Below are 20,190 nucleotides of genomic sequence, written 5' to 3'. Positions count from 1 at the left end.
ACGGTGATAACAGACTTCACAACTGTGATGACAGCAGCATTAGCAACATCAGGCTAATTCATGGTCACAAAACAGCATTAAAAACACTGTAGAAAAGAATCATTATGGAGCCGGACGAGCCGGTGCGAGATACTGATTAAATATAATTTTCAGAGTACATGACATTATGTATTGTGATAGTTAGGTTTACCTGACACTTTCTGAAAAGAAGTGTTAAAAATAGCTTGACAGGAATTTCAAAGTGAAGTATGAGCAAAACAAAGCAAAAACAACAGCATCAGACAAATGTATAATCACAATAACAGATTATTTACACTTTCCTCTTCTTTCTTACTTCACTATCTGTCATCAGAAATATTCATCTGTATCCACCGCATCTTCCTGCAACAATAAACTCAACTGTTGAATGTGAAGTATCATAAAAAATAGACAAAATCTAAATGCACCATAGCACAGGATCATGAAAACAGCCTTAAACATAAATAATATTGCATTTACATAATAGTGAGTACAATAGTAATACTAAAAAGTGACACATAAATTATCTTGTGTCTTTAGTATTATATGTTTTTGCAGACATGTAAAGAATTGTTAATATTTCCTATTTTGTAAAGGGACGATTTTCCATTAGGAGCAGGATGGGAAATAAATAGTCTGTAAATAGTAACCCTGCAAGATCTCCATTCTTTGCAAAATCGTATAATATGTAACTAAAAACTCAACAGTGTAGTTTCAGTACTTTTACTGAAGTAAAAGATCTAAATACTTCCTCCACTGGTTTAAATATGCTAATAAGAATCAGAGAATTTGACTTCATGTACGTCAGAGCAGCACAACAAACTCACTGAACCATAAACACTCATTTCATTGTGATAATTATGACATCTTCAGCTCAAACTAACGTCCACACAATCCTCCAGCAGTTCAGGAATGAATACATGACATCCCTTTTATTGATCTGCACATTCACGAAGGTAAATGATTAATGATCGTGCGCGTATTGATTGATGCTACTTTGCATGATGGAATATTGACACAACAGCGAGTCCCCACGCTAACTCTTCTGTCGCTTTCTTCTGTCAGAAAATCCTCTCGGTGCATTCGGGACCCAGCTCCTCTTCATCAGCCAACATGAACTCTTTGCTGGTCGGCGGTCGAAGCGTCGGCGGCGTGGAGAACCCTCGCTCGGCGCTCTCCCCGCTGACCAACTCGCTCCTGGAGCAGCTGGAGGCTCGAATCAAAGAGCTGAAGGCGTGGCTGCGAGACACCGAGCTCCTCATCTTCAACTCGTGTCTGGGACGAGACAAAGACGCCTCGGAGCAGCTCCACAGTTTTAAGGTAGGGCCAGCAGAGTTTCTGTGTGACGGCAGCCACTTCTCGTGGGTTTGCTTTTATATCCACGTGTTTTCATAATAGATACTAGAATAACAAAGTTTAGTAGAAATTTAGCTGCTCTCCAGAAACCCAGATTGATATTTAATACATGAATTAATAAACATTGACTTTTGCCCGTCATTTTACACATTTATGAGGTCAAGTCGGCAATTCGTGGTATAAAATACCGTAATCAATGTTAGCATACTCGACTGGCTGCTTTATAGTTAAATATGTGTGCTTGCTTGCTGCAGCTAAAACTACTAAAAGTAAATGATAGTGCCTATTGACAAAAAGACCCAACATATATATATATATATACATTTTAACCGTCAATTATTGACACTGTTTTCATGTTTTCTGTCATTTCTGCCCTGAAACATCACGCAAACGTCACAACTCCACAACTCAGGTGTCATCGTAATTTCCCAATTCCCCTCTCATAAATAAGACTTTGGAGAGCGGTTCATGTGCTCGTAACTCGTAAATACAGTAAATATGAGAGAGTTTTACAACATTTATTGCTGACACCAGATATCAAGCAGCTTCCTGCGGGCAGCTGCCTCTCGCTCAGACTCACACAGGGTCTGTGTCTGCAGCTGCCTGTGCAGGAGAGCTGTGTGAAAGTGCGGAGCGCTCACTCTGCTGCTAAATCTGGACACCACAAACGCTCCCAGAAGCACACTGCACACTGACCCAAAAAAAACTGCTCGACCTGAAGCCTCTCAGTCAACTGTGGCCTTTGACTGATGATTAAAATCTTAAACTTTCAGGGGCAGCCCCAAAAATAATCTTGAATAGTAGATAACTTTATATAGTTTATGAGCATCTGTAATATACAGAGTAAAGGTAGTAAACACTTAATACACCAAACATCAAAACTAACTACAGAGTGTTATTAAAGTGAGAAGATGAAGACGTTACAGTGAATAACTCAGGTACAGTCTCACGTAACTTCACCAACTTTCAAATATGTGACAAAGCTTTGGCCAATCAGCATTGAGCTTTGAAAAAAAACATGTTGGCTGTGTGTGTGTGTGTGTGTGTGTGTGTGTGTGTGTGTGTGGTGTTGTTGTTGCTAAGTATAGTAATACGTGGTGTTAATGAGGCCAGATGAAGGCAGGGCTGTTTTGAGGCGCTGGATGTATAGAGGAAACAGCAGTTAGCCTTAAAAGCCACGGGACGCTAACAGGATATTAATCAGCCTACATCACACAGCGAACAGCTAGCTGCGCTGATTAGCTTAGCCCTGCCGTGTGACTGACAACCACCGACACACACACACAAACAGGTACACACACACACACACACACACACACTCACTCATATAAGAGTACACCCTGAAACAGAAACGCAGACAGAGGTGCATTAATTTATGCATCTATATGGGCACATTCACACTCACACACACGCACACACACACACACACACACACACACACACACAGAAATATGCAAATGAACTGCACACATACATATGTAAAGAAATGAATGCATAAGAACATAAAGAACAAACTTCCAAACATGTAGTTTGTCTCCTGGTCTGGATCGTTTTCAGCGTTCGTCCTCTTTAACTAATAAAGTTTAAAATGATTCAAAGTCCGTCGTTCACAGTCACAGCTTCAGTGTGTTCGTAACAGAGTGAAATCTGTTCGAACTGTCATTTACATATTTCTAGTTTAAGCTATGAGAGCTGATCACTGTTGCACTGAGTCATCTTGTTGTTGGACGTAATATCATGTTTGTTGAAATGCAGTTTGAATTTAGCTGAAAATGCAGCCTGCCATGTGTTTGTTACGATTTTTGGGAACATTTACCCCCCACATATGGGATAAGATGTTTGACAAGGAGCACAAATTATGAACGAACCGTTTAGTTACTAAAATCACAAAAATCTGTCCGTAAAATCAACCGTGGTCGAGCAGTGTGACGATATTTTATGTGTGATGTCAACAAACATCACGACAATCAGGCAGAGAATTTATGACAGAGTCGAGTTGTAATTTGGTCAGTATTGATAGAAGCACAACAAACACGCATCAGTGCGCGCGCGCACACACACACACACACACACACACACACACACACACACACACACACAACACACACACACACACACACACACACACACACACACACGCAGGCTGCTAAATGATGAAACTGTATAGAAACGAGACTTTATCTAAAGAAAGTGAGCCGAGCCGCTCTTACTTTTGATCCTTGTCGCAGCTCTCAGTGGGAAGCCATTGATTTCTGGCAGAAAGAGGCCCTGAGCTTCTGGAGAAATGAAGATTGGAAATATTGATAGCAGTCATTTGTATGGGGGGGGGGGGCTCCATTTTAAGAGAAGTCGGCTCCATTTTAGCGACCATTTGTCTGTTTTTGGCGTTTGAACTCGTAAATGGGTTCGATTTCTGCGCAGCAGCTTATTACTGTACGGCTGTATGAGAAAGCAGCGGGGGTCGGCAGAGGTCGTATGAGCACGAATACACACACACACACACACACACACACACATACACACACACACACAATGCATATTTATAAAAATATAAAACACAGATTCACACACATATATTTTTAAAAAACGCTCATGCACATACATTTGGAAAAGACAAACATAGGGTGACCGTTCAAAAAGGCACTCTACTAAGACTCCTTTAAACTCACTTACATAAACACAAATATATGTGCACAAATGTTAAAGGAGCAGTTCACTCAAAGCACAGATTACTGTTAGAGGTGAGCAGCTCACTGAGGAGCAGCTCACTGAGGAGCACTGAGGAGCAGCTCACTGAGGAGCAGCTCACTGAGGAGCAGCTCACTGAGGAGCACTGAGGAGCAGCTCACTGAGGAGCAGCTCACTCTGACACCTTCATGTCTGTAGGTCCTGTGTGTGTGTGTGTGTGTGTGTGTGTGTGTGTGTGTGTGTGTGTGTAATGAACACTGTTAGTAGTAGTGATTTATTTTTGGTCCCTGTTTGCAATTTTCCAAAAGTAATGCATATAATGAAAAATAAATAACATCATGGCATTAAATTAAAATGTGAGAAAAAGGTAAACAAAAACTATAGAAGGAAAAGGCTGAAACTTAAATATATTTAATCTTCCCTTTTTAATCAGCATATTCTCATAAGTAACTCATTCACTACTAAGTTTATGTTACACAAAATATTAACAAAATTTTGAAACATATATTAACAACAGAGTGTTCAAATTGAATTTCCCTAACTAGGGATCATATTTAGATTTCCTCCTGACACAATGCAGGTGAATTATTACTATTATTATTATTATTATTTAGTCCCAAAGTAAACTGCAGTTTTCATTGGGACTAAAGAACAAATAATCCTATGAAAATAATTCTGTGGATGGCCGTAGATTATCCACGCTTCTTTAAATTCACCTCCGATGTGTCGCGTCAGAGGAGGAACGACTGATACAACCCAGTTTAATGTCCACGTATCCTAAAAGTGCTGTTAATGAGTTGTCTTGGCCCTGAACCTTGAATCTGATCGCTCTGCAGAGTTAGAGTTGGCTGATTGTTCTGGCATTGTGACGTGACACGGCGGTTTCTTGGTTTAAATTTAAACAATGATCCAATCAGTGATGTGGGGGGACTACGGCAGCTGTCAAGGTGTGTACTGGAATCAGGTCTCCTCTCAGTATCGGCCATCATCGTAGTTTTTTTTTTGCACCGCTCCACTTTTAAAAAGCCAGCAAAACCAAATGTTTGCATGACTATAAATCAGCGTGGACTTAAAATGACACCAGATTCATGCAGACTTGTGATTTGTTTCGGGAAAAAACTATCCACAGGACAGTCAGAGAGTGGACGCAGTGTCCGCCTCTGGACGGAAACAAAGTTTAACAAGTTGACAATTCAAATGAAATCATAACCACGGGGCCTGTGCATGATAACAGCCGTGTTTCTGTGACAAGTTTTTTTGTTGTTACAGACATTGAGATACATTTGAAATCCCTGGAAAAATATGAGAAGTATAAGCTTTAATTATTTTGTCATTGTTTTGCAATTTGTGTGACGTAATCTGTAACATTCAGACTCAGAAACATGAGTCATTCTGGACATTTGCTGAGTCATTTAATCTTTGATGAACCGGTCTGACACCAGACTCAATATTTCACAGCTCTCAGTTCGCCGTCAGTGATGCCTGAAGCTGCAGACGCTCTCTGTTTTACCTGTAAACCTTCAGTGATGTCACTGCTGCACACCTGTACATCACTGCAGCCAGGTGAGACGCTAAAGCCCGGCGGAGGAGCACGTTTTTAGGGGTATTCTTTCCTCCTCCTCCTCTCCCCTCCTCCTCCTCCTCCTCCTCCTCCTCCCTCCTCCTCCTGTCCGTCTGTAACCTGGCTCTTAATTGAATTAGCGCTCCTTTAAGATACGGCGTCAGCAGACGTTCCTCCAGCAGGCCCCGGGCCGCCCACAGCTGCTCCTGATCAGAGTGATCAGGCCCTGATCAATGCTGAGCTGCACTGTGGAACAAAGAGAAGCACACACACCCACACACACACACACACACACACACAGCTGAAGCAGATACAGACACAAACGCTCACCTGCTCTCGAGTGTGCACAGACATGGAGACTGAAAAATGAAACACATACGACTGTTTCCTGCATGTTTATACTGCAGACAGCTGAGCGGCGCTTCAAATCAGACTAAAATTTCAATCTCTGATTAATGAATTTATCACTTTTTCAAAAACATATTATATCTTTAGTTTTCATGAAAATCAAATTTTAGTTTCAAAGTATTTTTCTTGAGCCAAAGAGGAAATCACGTATCTTCTAATAAATGCTTATTTCAGTTTACAAAGAAGAATTTCAAATAATAAATGCACTCATGATGGAAGTCGCAATTAAAACAGGACATGGATGGAGCATACATTAACATACATTATACATTTTTTCATCACTGCAACATTTAATTAAATGTTTGGATTTCATAAATCTCATTAAAATAAATCATAATGAAAGAAAATGTCTATTTATATCTCTAAAAACGGAAAGTTACAGCACTCTCTTTTGGGACATTTTTGCCAAAAACAAAAAAGTAGACGTTACATTTCTTAACAGTAATTAACTTCAAGCACATTTTTATTATTTCATAAGTTACTACAGAAAACAGGATCCCCGACATGAGTCAATTAATTTTAAAAAGATGCAGAAATATTAATGACGCACCGTACTTCACCAAAAAAATCCTCATATGCTGTGATCACAATATTGATGTCATTAAATATAATAACAATTCTGTGATCTGCAAAATAAATGTTAAAAAAAATGTAAAAACGTCATTGTGATCAAGAAATAACCGTCTAGTGAAAGAAAGCCAGCTGGATAAGTTGAGATCTTGAGGCGACTTTATGATGATGCAAAAACAAAATGTATAAAAACATTTTGTCCCCTCTGACCTTCCGTAGGAACGCAGCGATAACATTATATTTCTGTCTTTCTTGCAAATGGAAATGTATCAGTGTTGATGTTCAAAGTCTCTGTTCCTTCAGTCAGACGGACACACACTGTCAGGGGGCGACCTCTCCACACACACACACACACACACACACACACACACACACACACACACACACACACACACACACAGATTCGAGCACAGATTGTGCAGATCTGTGTGAGCGTTTAGCTCGTCCCTCTGAAGTGAAGCTCGACAAACTGCCCTCCTGTGCGTCTGTATCTGCCCGTCTGTCTCTCTCTGCTTTATCTCCCCGTCTCTGTCTTTTTTATTTTTCTCTCTCTTATATCGTCCCGTCTTTTTCTCGCCGTCTTTGCTGCGGCTCTTTCTCGTTATCTGTTCAGCTGCTCCCTCTCTCCCCCGCTGTTGACAGTAGATGAACCTGTCCTCCCCTACTGTTAGTTACCCACGGCCGCCTCGTCCCCCCGGACCCCTCCTGTCCTGCTCTTTGCCCTCCGGCCCCGCTCATCATTTGTAGCACATGACCCCCTCCCTCAGCCGCTCCTATTTTCAGCTCTGCGTCCTCCTGCCGTTTGTGAGATTTGAATCTGCCCTTCCTCGCACCATTCGTGCCTGCGTGCCGCGCCCACCTCCTGTTGCTCAGGTACACCCCCCACCTCCCGTCCTATAACATCAGTCTGTAATCCTTTGATTCGCAGAAGCCAGGGACGAATCACATGAACTCCTAAAGTTACATATCATTATGATTAACCCTTTGAAACCTGGAGCAGCAAGCATTTTAACGTTTGAACCCGGAGAAAATCGGTTTGATTTCTTTCAAAAACATGGAGAAAAAATACGTAGGTATACATCTTTTTTCCTGTAACATAATTTTAAGTATATTGTTATTGTAATTACAATTAGAGTTTTCTGGATCATTTTTAAACATTTTTTTTAAGTCTTTTTTTGGTGACCGTTAACTAATTTCTCGCTATTTGTGGGACGCTATTTTTGTCCCTTTTGTTTTAGAAAGAAATTAAATCAATTTGCTCAGTTTTCAAAGCTTTAAATTGCTCCTGACAAGAAAACTGATGTCGATCCAGCTTTCAGAGGGTTAAACAGAAAAACCTAGAAAATAAAATAAGTACATTCAAGGATGGATTACCAGCTGGGCAAAGCGGGCACCTGCCCAAAACTGCAGACCCTCAGGGCTTTCAGTCGGGACACGCGGTTCATTTTTGCCCCGGGGCCCCCGAGTGGGTTAATCAAGCGCTGACATTTCATGGCAGTCACATGTAGGTTTGTTGCCGGGACAAAACACTGGCAGTGAACACACACACGGCTGCCAGGACACAGATACACACTTGATTTGGCTGCTTTGTAATTTATTTCTGCAGAGAAAGAGGAGCCTTCATCTGTGACGGTGCAGCCGCTTCACAAAGGTAACGCTTCACAGTCGGCACGAAAAGGAAACAACAGTCATTCTTTCTACATAAATATAAAGTCTGAATGTTGTTTTAAGTTAAAAATCCTGAACCAGGTCTTTAACTTCACTTAAAAATGACATTTAACATGAATAAATAAATGATGGATGGATGTTTAAAAGCAAGTTTATTTCGATTGCAGCCGCTCAATAAAGTCGATCTGATATCGTCGTCATTTCTTCGTCTCGGATCAGAGTGAAGAAGATCTCGCTCTCTTCCTCCGTCCGTACGTACCGAGTCATGTTTTGTAGAATGTCGTGTGACTTTGTTGTACTTTTTCGCATTACCGCCACCCGTCGCTGCACGTCATATAAGCTGTAGAAGTTTCCACTTCAGTTTTGCAAAATATGGCTTTTTACTGCCTCATGCCAGCATAAAAACTTTTTTGCAATAAAAGGGAGGGTTTTTGTTTTTTGGGGTTTTTTTTAAATTGACATGTTTCCATTAGGTGTATTTTGTAATCGCAATTTCAATTTGCACAATTTAAGGGTTAACGGAAACCCGCCTAGTATAGTCTAAACGTGCAGGATCTTGTCCTGCAGTATCTTCACACTCAGACAAGAGAAAGACTTCATGACATTACTGAATCAAACCTTTTGAATCCCACATTAACATGATTCAGTAGTTTAAAATAATAATTTTTTAGGAAGTCTATATTCTGTTTGTTTGAACTGTTGAAGAGCAGAATTCAGAATGTCAGAAACCAAAAAAACTGGTTTCTTTCCAAATCCAGTTGTGCAGCTAATTGCTCAGCAGCGTCTCCTTTATGTTTCTGTGACTGTATCCGACAGATGCTGGATGTGTGTGTGTGTGTGTGTGTGTGTGTGTTTGGCGACATCACTTCTGTACGCCCCGTCGTCCCTCCTCAGTGTGTGATCCCCCTCAGCCTCTCTCAGGCAGTTAATAGAAGGTGACAGCGAGGCTCTGATATCGATACCTGCTGCATGATGAGGATTAAAGATCCACCGACTCCCCGCCACAAACACAGCCTGCGTGTGTGTCTTTTGATTATGTGTGTGTGTGTTTCTTGGTTGTAGTTCAGTCGGTGATCCTCGGTTTTGTGTGTGTGCATGTGTGTGTGCCCGTTGGTGTTTTTTGAAGAGGTGTTTTCTCGTTAAGAGTTGCTCGTTAGGGGTTGAAGGCGAAGCAAACAGGTGAGACGTTGCCGCGGTAACGGCGCCAACAAACAAGATCAGACTTTCATCTTCGTGTGCTCGGGAGGAGAAGAAAACACTCGGCCCTTTCATCTGCTTAAAGGAGTGGAGACAGAGACGGAATCAAAACACAGAATAGAGACGGAAAGAGAAGAAGAAAGTCCTGGAGGAAAAAAGAGATAAAGAGCGCTCAGGAGAGAGAGAACAGAGAGATGGAAAGAGAAGGATGACATTAGAAAAAGAGAAGAAAACTGTTGTTTCATCTTCTAAAACTGCAGGAAGAAACAAACCGTAAGAAGTGAAGAGAATGACAAAGAAAGAAAAAGAGATTACAAAAGATGGATGAAGAAATGAAAACAGAGGTCAGAAAAAAAAAGAGGAAGGTCCTTGAAAGGGTCGCGGGGGGGCTGGAGCCAATCCAGCTGTCATCGGGCAGAAGGCGGGGTTCACCCTGGACAGGGTGATAGATATATAGACCGACAACCGATCACGCTCACGGTCACACCTACGAGCAGTTTAGTTTTACCTGCATGTCTTTGGACTGTGAGAGAGAACCCAAAGAGACACGGGGAGAACATGCAAACTCTGCCCCGCCCACGGACCCAACCCCGTGTTAACTCGGGATCGAACCAGGGACCCTCTCGCTGTGAGGCAACAGTGCTAACCACGACGCCAGTGTGCCGCATTCGTGTGTTTTTATAACTTATGTCTAACAAATGACGACAAATGAAATCACTGAGTATTAAAGTTTCTTCTGAGGAGGCAGGATGCGATGAAACATGCAAATATCCAGATTTTTGGAGACTAACATTCATTCCAGCGGTGATATAAAGCTGAACACGGCCCGGGGGACACGAGTAAGGAGAGAGGGACAAATAGAGACAGACGAGAAAACCACTCTCATCTGCTAAAACAGCAGGAAAAGACAGAGGGACAAAACAAAGGAGATACAGAGAGAGGGCAGGAACGACTGGAAACTGAGAGAGGGAACGATGGAGAGAGCAGAAAGAGAGTAAAAACAAGAGAGATGGAGAGAACAGCCTGTAAAGTGAGACGCAGAAAGAAAAGAGGAAAGAGACGGATGAGAGAAAGAGCCGAAAAGACGAATATAGAGAGAAATGCAGACAGACAGAAGGAGATTGGATTTTATTGATAGCAGCGTTTTAACTGTGCGCGGCGTGTTCGCTCCGCTGCATTAGTGAGAACAGTAAATGCTTTCACTCACAAAGACTTCATATATCCTCCATTTGTTTACCGCTGCTGAATATTTTAAGAGTAAAGCTTTCATCCCTGAACCGCCGCCGCCGCGTGTCGAGCGGGCAAAAAGGACCTCGGCTAATAACTTACAATAATCAATAAGACCTGATGATGTCAGCAGTAATCCATTTTGACTTTCACAGGACGGCGGCGGAGCTTTTTGTCACCGACATTTCCTTTAATCAAACAACTCAACTGATTTTGTGAAAGCAGAGTCACTGCACGGCTTTGCTAAGATCCTATCACTCTGCTTTTCTTATTTCCATTTTAATTTGGATGGAGCTTTTGGCACTACAGTTCCCATCATGCTTTTGCAGTGACAGAATGAAACTAAGTACATTTACTGCAGTTCAAACTGAAGGTACTTTACTCGAGTATTTACATTTCTTGTTTTTCTCTCCTCTTTGACTTTATCTCAGAGGTTTTTCTTTTTTTTACTGCACTTTATTTGTCTGTCAGCTTTAGTTACAGGTGATACTTTTTCATCCTGTCAGTGGAAAATTAGCAAATTACACAAAACACCTTAAACTGAGATTGTCATTCAGCTAAATTACTAAAAACATGTGCTTGGGATCGGTTATCTCGTGCTGTGTTCACACACCTTTCACGTGCATTTAAACCTCTGAAACATGAGCAAATTGGTTTGATTTCTTTTGAAAACCTGACGAGAAGAACAACGAGAAATTGGCAAGAAATTACCCACAAATAATTTAGGGAAATGACAATGAAAATTTGTTTAGAGAAAGAGAGAGAAATCATCAGAAGATACTATTACTACTACCACTACTACTAATGACTATTATAATGATGATAATAATCATAATAATATTAATAATAATAACAATAATAATAATAATAATAGATAGGGAAGACTTATTTTTAAATTTATATTACATATTTATTTTTACCTTTTCTTTTTTTGTTTTTACATTTTTTCTTGTCTCTTTTTAACTAATTTTCAGGTAATTTTCTCTTATCTTTGCATATTTTTGGAAGAATTTAAGTCAGTTTGTTCAGGTTTCAAAGGGTTAAAGTCTGTGTTAAGGTTTCCCTAAAATAAAGTCAACTGCACAAAACACCTTTAAGTCTCCTCCTTTAGGTGTGCATACATTGTTCACGTCAGTATTTGAAGGTTTTTCCCTTATCTTTGTCTTATACTTTAGGAATTCCTGAAAGTTTGCTAAACCGTCGTACAAAAGACCTCAGCAACCACAGAAAGACAAAAGCTCCGCGCACCTCTGACTCTGTCTGAACCACAGCGACCGAACCGCTGCCAAAGTGCAAAGCATCCGTGTTTTCACAGACACGGGTGTAGTTTTTTTTCATGCAAATTGGAGGTGCTAAGTGTTTATCTTTGCTACCATTTTTACAAAAACGTGTCACTTTCTCGTTAACGGTGAAAGAAAAAAACTTTCTTACGACCTTTTTCTTATATGAGCACTGCAGCAGGACGCTGACCTCTCATCTCTGCCCTCATCGTCCTTCACTCTGGAGAATCCCAAAAAACAGAAACGTAAATGTCTCACCGTGGAGTCGAGCTCTCACTTTGTCAGAGTACTAAATTGATATGTTAATGCATCCAGGTTGCCAGGTTTTCACCATAAATGTCACAAACACGGCGGTGAAGTGAGTGGGAGAGCTACATCTTACTTTATTGTCTGCTTCCATTTTCAGTGAATTGCTCTAAAAGCCCTTAACGAATCCCGCTGACTTTCAGACCCCATTTATATGTGATGTTAAAAACCGTGGAGCGGGAAACAGATGGATTCTGGGTCAGCGGAGGCAGGGCATCAAGTTTCATCGCATAATGTTGTGTGACCCGTTCGAAGAAGTCTAATGAAATGATACAAAGCACATCATCAAAGAAAGTTCGATAATTTTTTAAAGAAGCGACGGTCACTGAGGTCCACCATGAAAACAGCCTCTGAAACTTTGATGTATTCATCTTCGGGTTATAAATCCGTCCAAAGATAGACACAGTGGAAATATATGGAGAGGAGTTTGTGTGAGAAAAGATGATTAGTTGTTTTATTAATGCTTCATCGGTTTTCCATCAGGTGATGAAATCTGTGATTGTGACAGTGTGGATGTTCTTCTAGATACTCAGAGAAATATTCTGTCATATTTGAGTTCTTGTTATAATATTCTGTGGTAGCTGTGTTCTTATTTGTACTCCCACACACATATAAAATACAGTAAATAAATATATAAATAGGTTGACAATAGTAATTAAAAAATAAATAATTAAAATACTGTAAATAAGAGGTAAATGAAAAGATAACAGCACAAAGTAAAATAGAAAATAATAATAATAATAAGATATTAAAAATAATAAAATGATATAGGGAGTAATAAAATTGTGAAACAGACAGAAATGTATTTAAAATTCTTGTCATAACTTGCATCCACTTTTCAGAATTTTAACTAAATCAAACCAGAACATACAAATACCAACAGGCTAGAGTCACTCTTTTATTGCTGAAGTCATACATGAATCTGCTGACATGTGAGAGCAACTCTGTGTCACTCTGGGCACAGACAGAGCAGCTGAGCGTCACTCGAGCGAAAGTTAACCGTAGTGGTTCATATTTTCTGGGTCTAAAAGTTTGGTTTCACTCGCTCCTGCAGCAGCTGCTCCTTGAGCTGATGTTAAGGAGACGATATGCCGACTTGTCCAGTTGCGTTGGTGTAAACTGGCAGGTTTTTGGACAGTTTGCATTGCAAGAAGTTGCAAGTTTCATCTGGCTTGGTTGCAGATTTTTGGTGTGAGCTCAGCTTTATTTATTCATCAGTATTGTGGGATAAAGATCCTTGAGGTTTCATCCCTTTGACTTCATTTCATGCCCTTCACCTGTGATTCACGGGCACCCGAAACTGAGTTCCTCTCCAAAACAAGCCTTTAAATCTCAGGGGGGAGGCTGCAGATTTGTTTTACAAGTGTGTTTACTGTACCTGCAGTCTATGTGAAGAACCCCTCGAGGTTCCCGGACTGAAGTTTGGGAATCTCTAGCCTTGAGGTTAGAGGACAAGGCTGGGAGTGAAAGATTTATGTTTCCAAACCCTGAAGGAAGCGATCTCTGCACACTCCTGCTGCTCAACGACAACTGTCAAAGGTGGTCTTGAACAAACCTCCAGAGGCAGAATGTGCTGGAACTTCAGTCTTTTTATCAGTTCAGCCGGACAGAAACCGAAACAAAGAAATGAAGAAGTAACCAGGAGATAGCAAGTCAAGAGACGGCAACAGAGGATAAAATGGAGGAGAGAGAGGGAGTGAAACAGTGCGGAGAGGAAGACAGAAATGTCAGACGAGGAGAGAGAGAGGGAGAGAAAAAAGAGGGAGAGATGGAGAAGAGTATGCAAACGACAAAGTTTGGCTAGCTGTAGGCGGTATTAGCAGCAGCAGAGGGAATATGTGTGTGGGAACAAATTGTCGACAGGAATTCATTAGGCTCGTTGTGCGATAACGAGTGCTTGTGGTTTTAATTGACTTAATCAACAAATAGAATTAATCAGAGATTTCTAATTAATGGTAATTGATTGAAATATCCACTGGGTCACTGCGCAAGCAGCCAAAATTCTCCCCCTCTCTCTCTCTCTTTATTCCTGTCTCCCCACGCCTTACAGTTTGTCCTTGTCCTCTTTACGTCTCGTCCTTTCTCGCTGACGTTTTTCTTTCTCTTGTTTCTCAACATTTCTCTCATCTCTTTCTTTATTCTTTACTGTAATTCTCATCCTGTCTTCTCTCTTTGTCTTATTGCATCTGTTGGACTTTCCTTCTTTTTATTTTAGTTTTTCCCTATCAACCTTTTGACTTTTAAAAGATGGACTCACGTGTTAAATTTACTTTAAATCTGCATTAGCTGTGGCACGTTGATTCATGTTTGGTGAGACGTTGAATTGTGATCCAGGAAGTCCAGTTTTGATATCAGATCTGAGAGTTTGAAGGCTAAACCTTCAGCACAGAGGTGTCCGATCAGCACTCGTTAAGGAGTTAACAAATTTGTTTGGTTGCATCAGTGAAGTCTGGAGCCCTGACAGTTTATGTCTAAATAATAAAAATCATCTTTTCATCTCTTCATATCTGTCATGTCTGCGGCTGCGTAGCGAGTGTCACGACTGTTTGCTACCTCGAAAAATGTGTTGCATCATATATTTAAAACCTGGCTTTGAATATCTGGTCAGAGTTGTAGTCTATGCTTCATTGATTGGACAGTTTCTGTTTTATTTTATTTAGAATAAGCTGTTGCACAGCTGCTTGTTTTTAGCAGTTAACTGGAGCTTCTTGAGCTTCAAAGTTCGGTGTTAAACATTTTGAACACCATAGACTCGCTGTGATCATTTTTCACCAATATAAACATATTTGAAATGTTGCCTAGTCTTCGTCGAGTCTCTGACTCGTTTCATTTTGCTTTACTGTTTAAAAACACTGACATAGCAACCACACTAACAACCTCCACTCTCCTCTATCCTCTATCCTCTCCTCCCTCCCCGCCTGCTCTCCCTCCATCCCTCTCTTCACGGCAGGTCTCGGTAATTAGATTGTGGAGATGAGGAGGTGGAGGAGAGTTAAGAGGATTTTGTTTTTAGGAGAGGGAGATTTAAGAATGAGAGAGATAGAAGGGGGTGGAGAGGAAGAGAGAGATCGAGCTCCAGGGTGAGAGGCAGAGAAAGAGAGAGAGAGAGAGATGGTAAAGAGGGAATTAAAGAAAGAGGAGAGTAGATCCTCTTCTTTTTGTTTATCCCGAGTCGGTCACCCTCCCTGCAAGAGGGTGTTGAGTGACAGACGGAGAAACACACCGAGAGAGAGAGAGAGAGAGAGAACGAACCAGAGATAAAGACATCACTTGTTCTTTTTGTTTGTCTCCTGTCGGTCGACCTTGAAGTTGACCACATCGAGAGACGACGCACAGACGGCAGAAACCACACTGAGACATGAGGCTTCTCGTTAGGGTTCTCACATTTTCTTTTGGTCACGTTAAGCTGTAAAAATGACTCAAAGAACCCAGATTCATTCCAGAAAAACTCTGGACCGATACCAGTGTCTACAATCACAGTTTTAGCAGATACAGACGGGTCTGTTGTTTGTTTATTTGGCAAATACAAATGTGTATACAAATAAAATCAAATCAAATCAAATAGAAATTAGTACCTTTTTTATTGCTACCTTTAAACCTTTGGGACTGTTTGGTTCATTTTACGTGCTTTTCATTCTTCATTTTCTGATAATTTTGTCTGTGTTGATGCATATACGGCATTCATTTTGTCCAGATTGTGTATTTGAGTGTAATCAGTGAATTTGCAGCTCAGCTCCTACAATAAGTCTAAAATACACTGTGGAAACTAAATAGTTACATTCAGACTGTTCAGGTCCAAAAATGCTCCATTGAAACCCATTCAAACTGACATTTTTGATCCCACAGCCATCAGAGCAGAAAAACAGGACTTTGTCATTTTGGCTATTTTCCACCTGATGAGGTCATTTTGACCATATTTGGCATATGGAGGAAATACATGCTATTTCCACTAGGTGACCTGTCACAGTCAATGTAGCTGCTGATCACTGACATATCCCAGACTGTCAGCAGCAAAAAAACAACAAAAAAACAGACTGATTGCCATGACATTAAACGATGAGGTTTTGGCTCTAAGCTGCCAACTTTAGTAGGAGGTCAAAGGTCAAAGAAGCGAGCAGAACAGCAACACATCATCTGCAAAAAGCCAAATTGTAATCTTGAGCCCACCGTCATAAACAAACTCGTCTTTTTTCTCCACAAACAAAGTTTTTACTGATCAGCAGAATGAAGAGTTTTTAGGAAGCACCATGTCTTTTATTCACTATCTCTCTAACTTGTTGTCTCTTGTCTTTCTGTTGGACTTTGTCTTTTTGATCCTCCTTCATCTCCCAGTTATTTTGCGACTCACTAAAATCTTCTGTCTCTCTCCTGTGTTTTGCTTCACTCTACCTTTCCTCTCCGTCGACCAATCTCTCATACTTGTTTTTTCTGTCCACCTCATCCCTCCCTCCCCGTCCTCCGTCTCGTTTCTCTTTCTCTGCAGCCACTCCACGGCTTTCCATGTATTTTGGAAGAAAAGCTTTTTAGCAAATATTTGTCCGACTGTGTCTGTAGAGCCCTCTGAGTCAATATGGGCCCAGCCAGGCTCGACCCGCCGAAGAGAAAGAGAGAGAGAGAGAGAAAAAGAGAAAAGAGTGAGAGAGAGAGGGATCAGTGCATAAAACCCAGCAGTGCAGAAACAATAGAGACTTAGGATCCTCTCTTTCCCCTCTCTGTCTGAAAATAAACTCACACAAAAAATACTTTTGCTCCCTGAAGATGACCAAACTGCAATCATGATACTCACATTGATGACAAAAATTATAGTTCAATTATAGTTATAGTTAGTTTTAGATCAGTATTTAAATTCATCCCACTCACTTAGAAATATATTTTTAAAATGATTTTTATAGATACAAGAAAGTAAAAACTTAAATACATACCGTAAATGCTCTAATAGATGCCCTCTTTACTTGCCAGAAGTGGTGAGTTTCTCATAAAGATACTAATTAATTTGCAAAAACATGACTTTATTCTGCAAATAATGGTTACAAAGTCGACATGATGCCTTTAACTAACCTAATAATCAGACTGAATAGCAACGTCACTTTTTTTTCGAGTTGTCTTAACCAACCAGTTGCATCCTGTTAAAATCATTTTCAGTTTAGAAGCGAACGTTTCCATAACGGTTTCAGAAATAAGTTTATATAAAAAAAATGTTATTTATAGAAGTCTTGTGCTGCTGCATTGATCTTATCCTCGCCGATTTTTCTGGCTATTTTTTCGGGCTCTGTCGCAGGAGGATGACACTTATTCTGACCTAAAAAGCTCCATTTGGTTGATTATCTCTCCAAAGATGAAAAGCAGCCTTCAGTCTTTTGTCAGCGTCTTCAGGACTCCCTTCAAACTCTGTATTTTAGGCAGGAACGGTTCCTTATGTCCCATAATGTTACACTTTTGTAGGTTTGCATTGGAGCTTTTCCCACTTTTTGGATAAGATAGCAAAACGGAAACATAAAAAGTTGGTTATTATTCCTTAACTCCAAGATTAAACCTACAGGAGACCTCACGCCTAACTGGAACTTCAAACGTGTTCTTTTTTTGGCTAATAAATTCTGTACAACTAAAAAGTGTTAACATATTGACTTTTGTACGGATCAAATTATATGTAACAACAAAAATCTAATCTGGACGGTAACATTCACTGTCCCCGCTGCCTCCATCAGCTGTTGTGGAAGGCAAAAATGCCTGACCCGTTGGGCAGTCCTGTCTCCAACCACCGAGGGAGGCTGGCGAATCCAGTCAGGTCCGACTGAGGTGTTTACTTGACAGGACAGCTCGACTTCGAATCGAAGGATCTGGTTTGTTAGTCCAACTTTGAAAATTGATTTAGTTCGATTTCAGTGGGACTTGCATGTTTACGTGTGTTTTAAAAGTCCAGTTTTAGTCACAATAACACAATAATTTAACTTTTTCTGTCATGTAAAAGTACTGAATGTCAGACTGAAGATGAGTAAAGAAGTGAGACAAGTTGACGATTCTGTCTGTTATCAGGCGAACTTTGACACTCAGCGCAGCTTCCTATTTTCATCTAAAGGAAATAATTCAAGATTTTTGTTCTGCATTCTTACAAGGTGCAGCAGTTATCATATAAAATATGAAAACGTGCTCAGAGCACGTGATGAGACGGTAACGAGCTCGCCAGAGTGTGCACTGCTGCATCCTGTCCATCCAGGTGAAGGTTTTTAGGACGTCTCATGTGTCCAACCCCAGTACTGCTGTGCATTAGCATTGTTTTTGGAGTTTTTGTTGCTCAGATCCTAATAAAAATGTTAATGTGTTTTTTTTGTTAAGTCAGAGCAACAAAGACCTGTGAAATAAGCTTTGGGTCGCAGCCATTAGGCGGCCAGCGTAAACAGCTATATTGATTAAAGCAAATCATTTCAGTCTCCCGTTAAGCTGCTATCATTTGTTACCAAGTTATGCAGTTACAAAGTGGATGAAATCAGATCTCAGGGACATTCCCAACGCCTGACTCGTCTTCACCGATCAAAGGCTGACGGGAAGAAGTTTTTCAGCTCGGCAGCTCATATTTATAGTAAAAATATTTCTCGGTCAATGACTTCGACTTTCTGTTGTCGGAGCAGACTTTGTGGAGCAGATTTTAGAGTTATGACCGTCGTCCTCTGACTCTAACACGCTGAATTATTGTTCCAGCTTCAATCTGGTTTAATTCATCTTCCTGTGCTCGCCCCGCGCTGTCTGCTGCAGTTATTTGGCGCAGAGCGAGTATCACTCAGTCGTTTTGTTGTTGTTTCGAGCCTCCCTCCTTCAACGTAATACACACCTCCTGTTTGGAATAAATTTATCTGCAACCTCACAAACACACACCGGGCTTGTCCTCTTGATCCTGTCTGCTGTATTCTGCATCCCCATCTCCTGTTTAGACAACAGGCGAGCCACAAATATGCTAAACTGAAGAGAGCGAGAGCGAGGAGATGAAAGACACAAGAAGAAGAGTTGAGTGTGTGTGAGGGAGAGGCAGAGTGTGTGTGTGTGTGTGTGTGTGTGTGTGTGTGTGTGTGTGTGTGCACGCACAGGAAAGAGAGCAAGTGAGAGAATCCCATTTCTTTGTAATAGTGTTTAATATTTATTGGAAAAATGTAAAGAAAATGTAAAGGAAGTGCTTTTCAGCGAGCGGGCAGGATTAGCATAAATAGTTTGGGGCTTGGACGTGTTTGGTCGCTGCTGCAGAGGAGTAAGGCTGTCCCCTCTATGCTGTCACACACTCAGAAATACATGCATATGTTTGCACACACACGCACGCACACACACTTGTGCACACGCCTGCATGAGTAAACATGCAAACACACACACACGCTGACCTTTGGGTGTGGAAACTCATCAGCATATAGTGATTTATAATAGGCACTGCCAATCCTTGTGTTTCTTTTTCCTCCCTTTTTTGCATTTATTAGACAGCAGCAGAGAGCCAAGCAGAGGGGAGACTGTTGGCTGTTGTCATTTATTTTATGCACTGTTACTGCTGATCAGGGATCTGCGTGCTGAATTTGACTTTATGCTAATTAATTGTTATGAATGACCTGAATTAAACTGCACCGAACTGTGGAGAATGGAAAGAAGAAATAGAGCCAATTTAGCTTTGGTTTGTTCTTTTTGTGTTTTATTTTGATTTAAAGGATAATTCCACGTTTCTTACAACTTTGGGCTCATTTTCATAGTTTTGTCATTTCAGTCAGAAATAATGTTTGATAGTGTCATTTGTAATGTAATTTGTTTGCAGCGATTGGATGACAGTAGATGGACATATTGTAACTGTGGTATTGATGCTGATGTGAGAGTGACAGTAACAGTACATATTGTACTTGTGAGCTATACTTAATGCCTTTATGGTGCTGGTCATGATGCTGC

The 20,190-nt window shown here is 40.7% G+C and overlaps 1 protein-coding gene across 1 annotated transcript in view; it reads left to right on the top strand.

Moving 5' to 3' along the window:
• The window catches only part of akap6 (A kinase (PRKA) anchor protein 6), a 201,547-nt gene that overhangs the window by 158,411 nt on the left and 22,946 nt on the right, over positions 1–20,190 (top strand). Inside the window, 1 exon segment of the mRNA XM_042501072.1 lies at positions 1,084–1,338. Coding sequence (XP_042357006.1) covers positions 1,084–1,338 — 255 coding nt within the window.

The sequence above is a fragment of the Plectropomus leopardus genome, chromosome 14 (assembly GCF_008729295.1).
Source record: "Plectropomus leopardus isolate mb chromosome 14, YSFRI_Pleo_2.0, whole genome shotgun sequence".
NCBI lineage: Eukaryota > Metazoa > Chordata > Actinopteri > Perciformes > Serranidae > Plectropomus > Plectropomus leopardus.
Note: the sequence above shows the minus strand (reverse complement) of the source record. Positions and strands in the feature narration are given on the sequence as shown.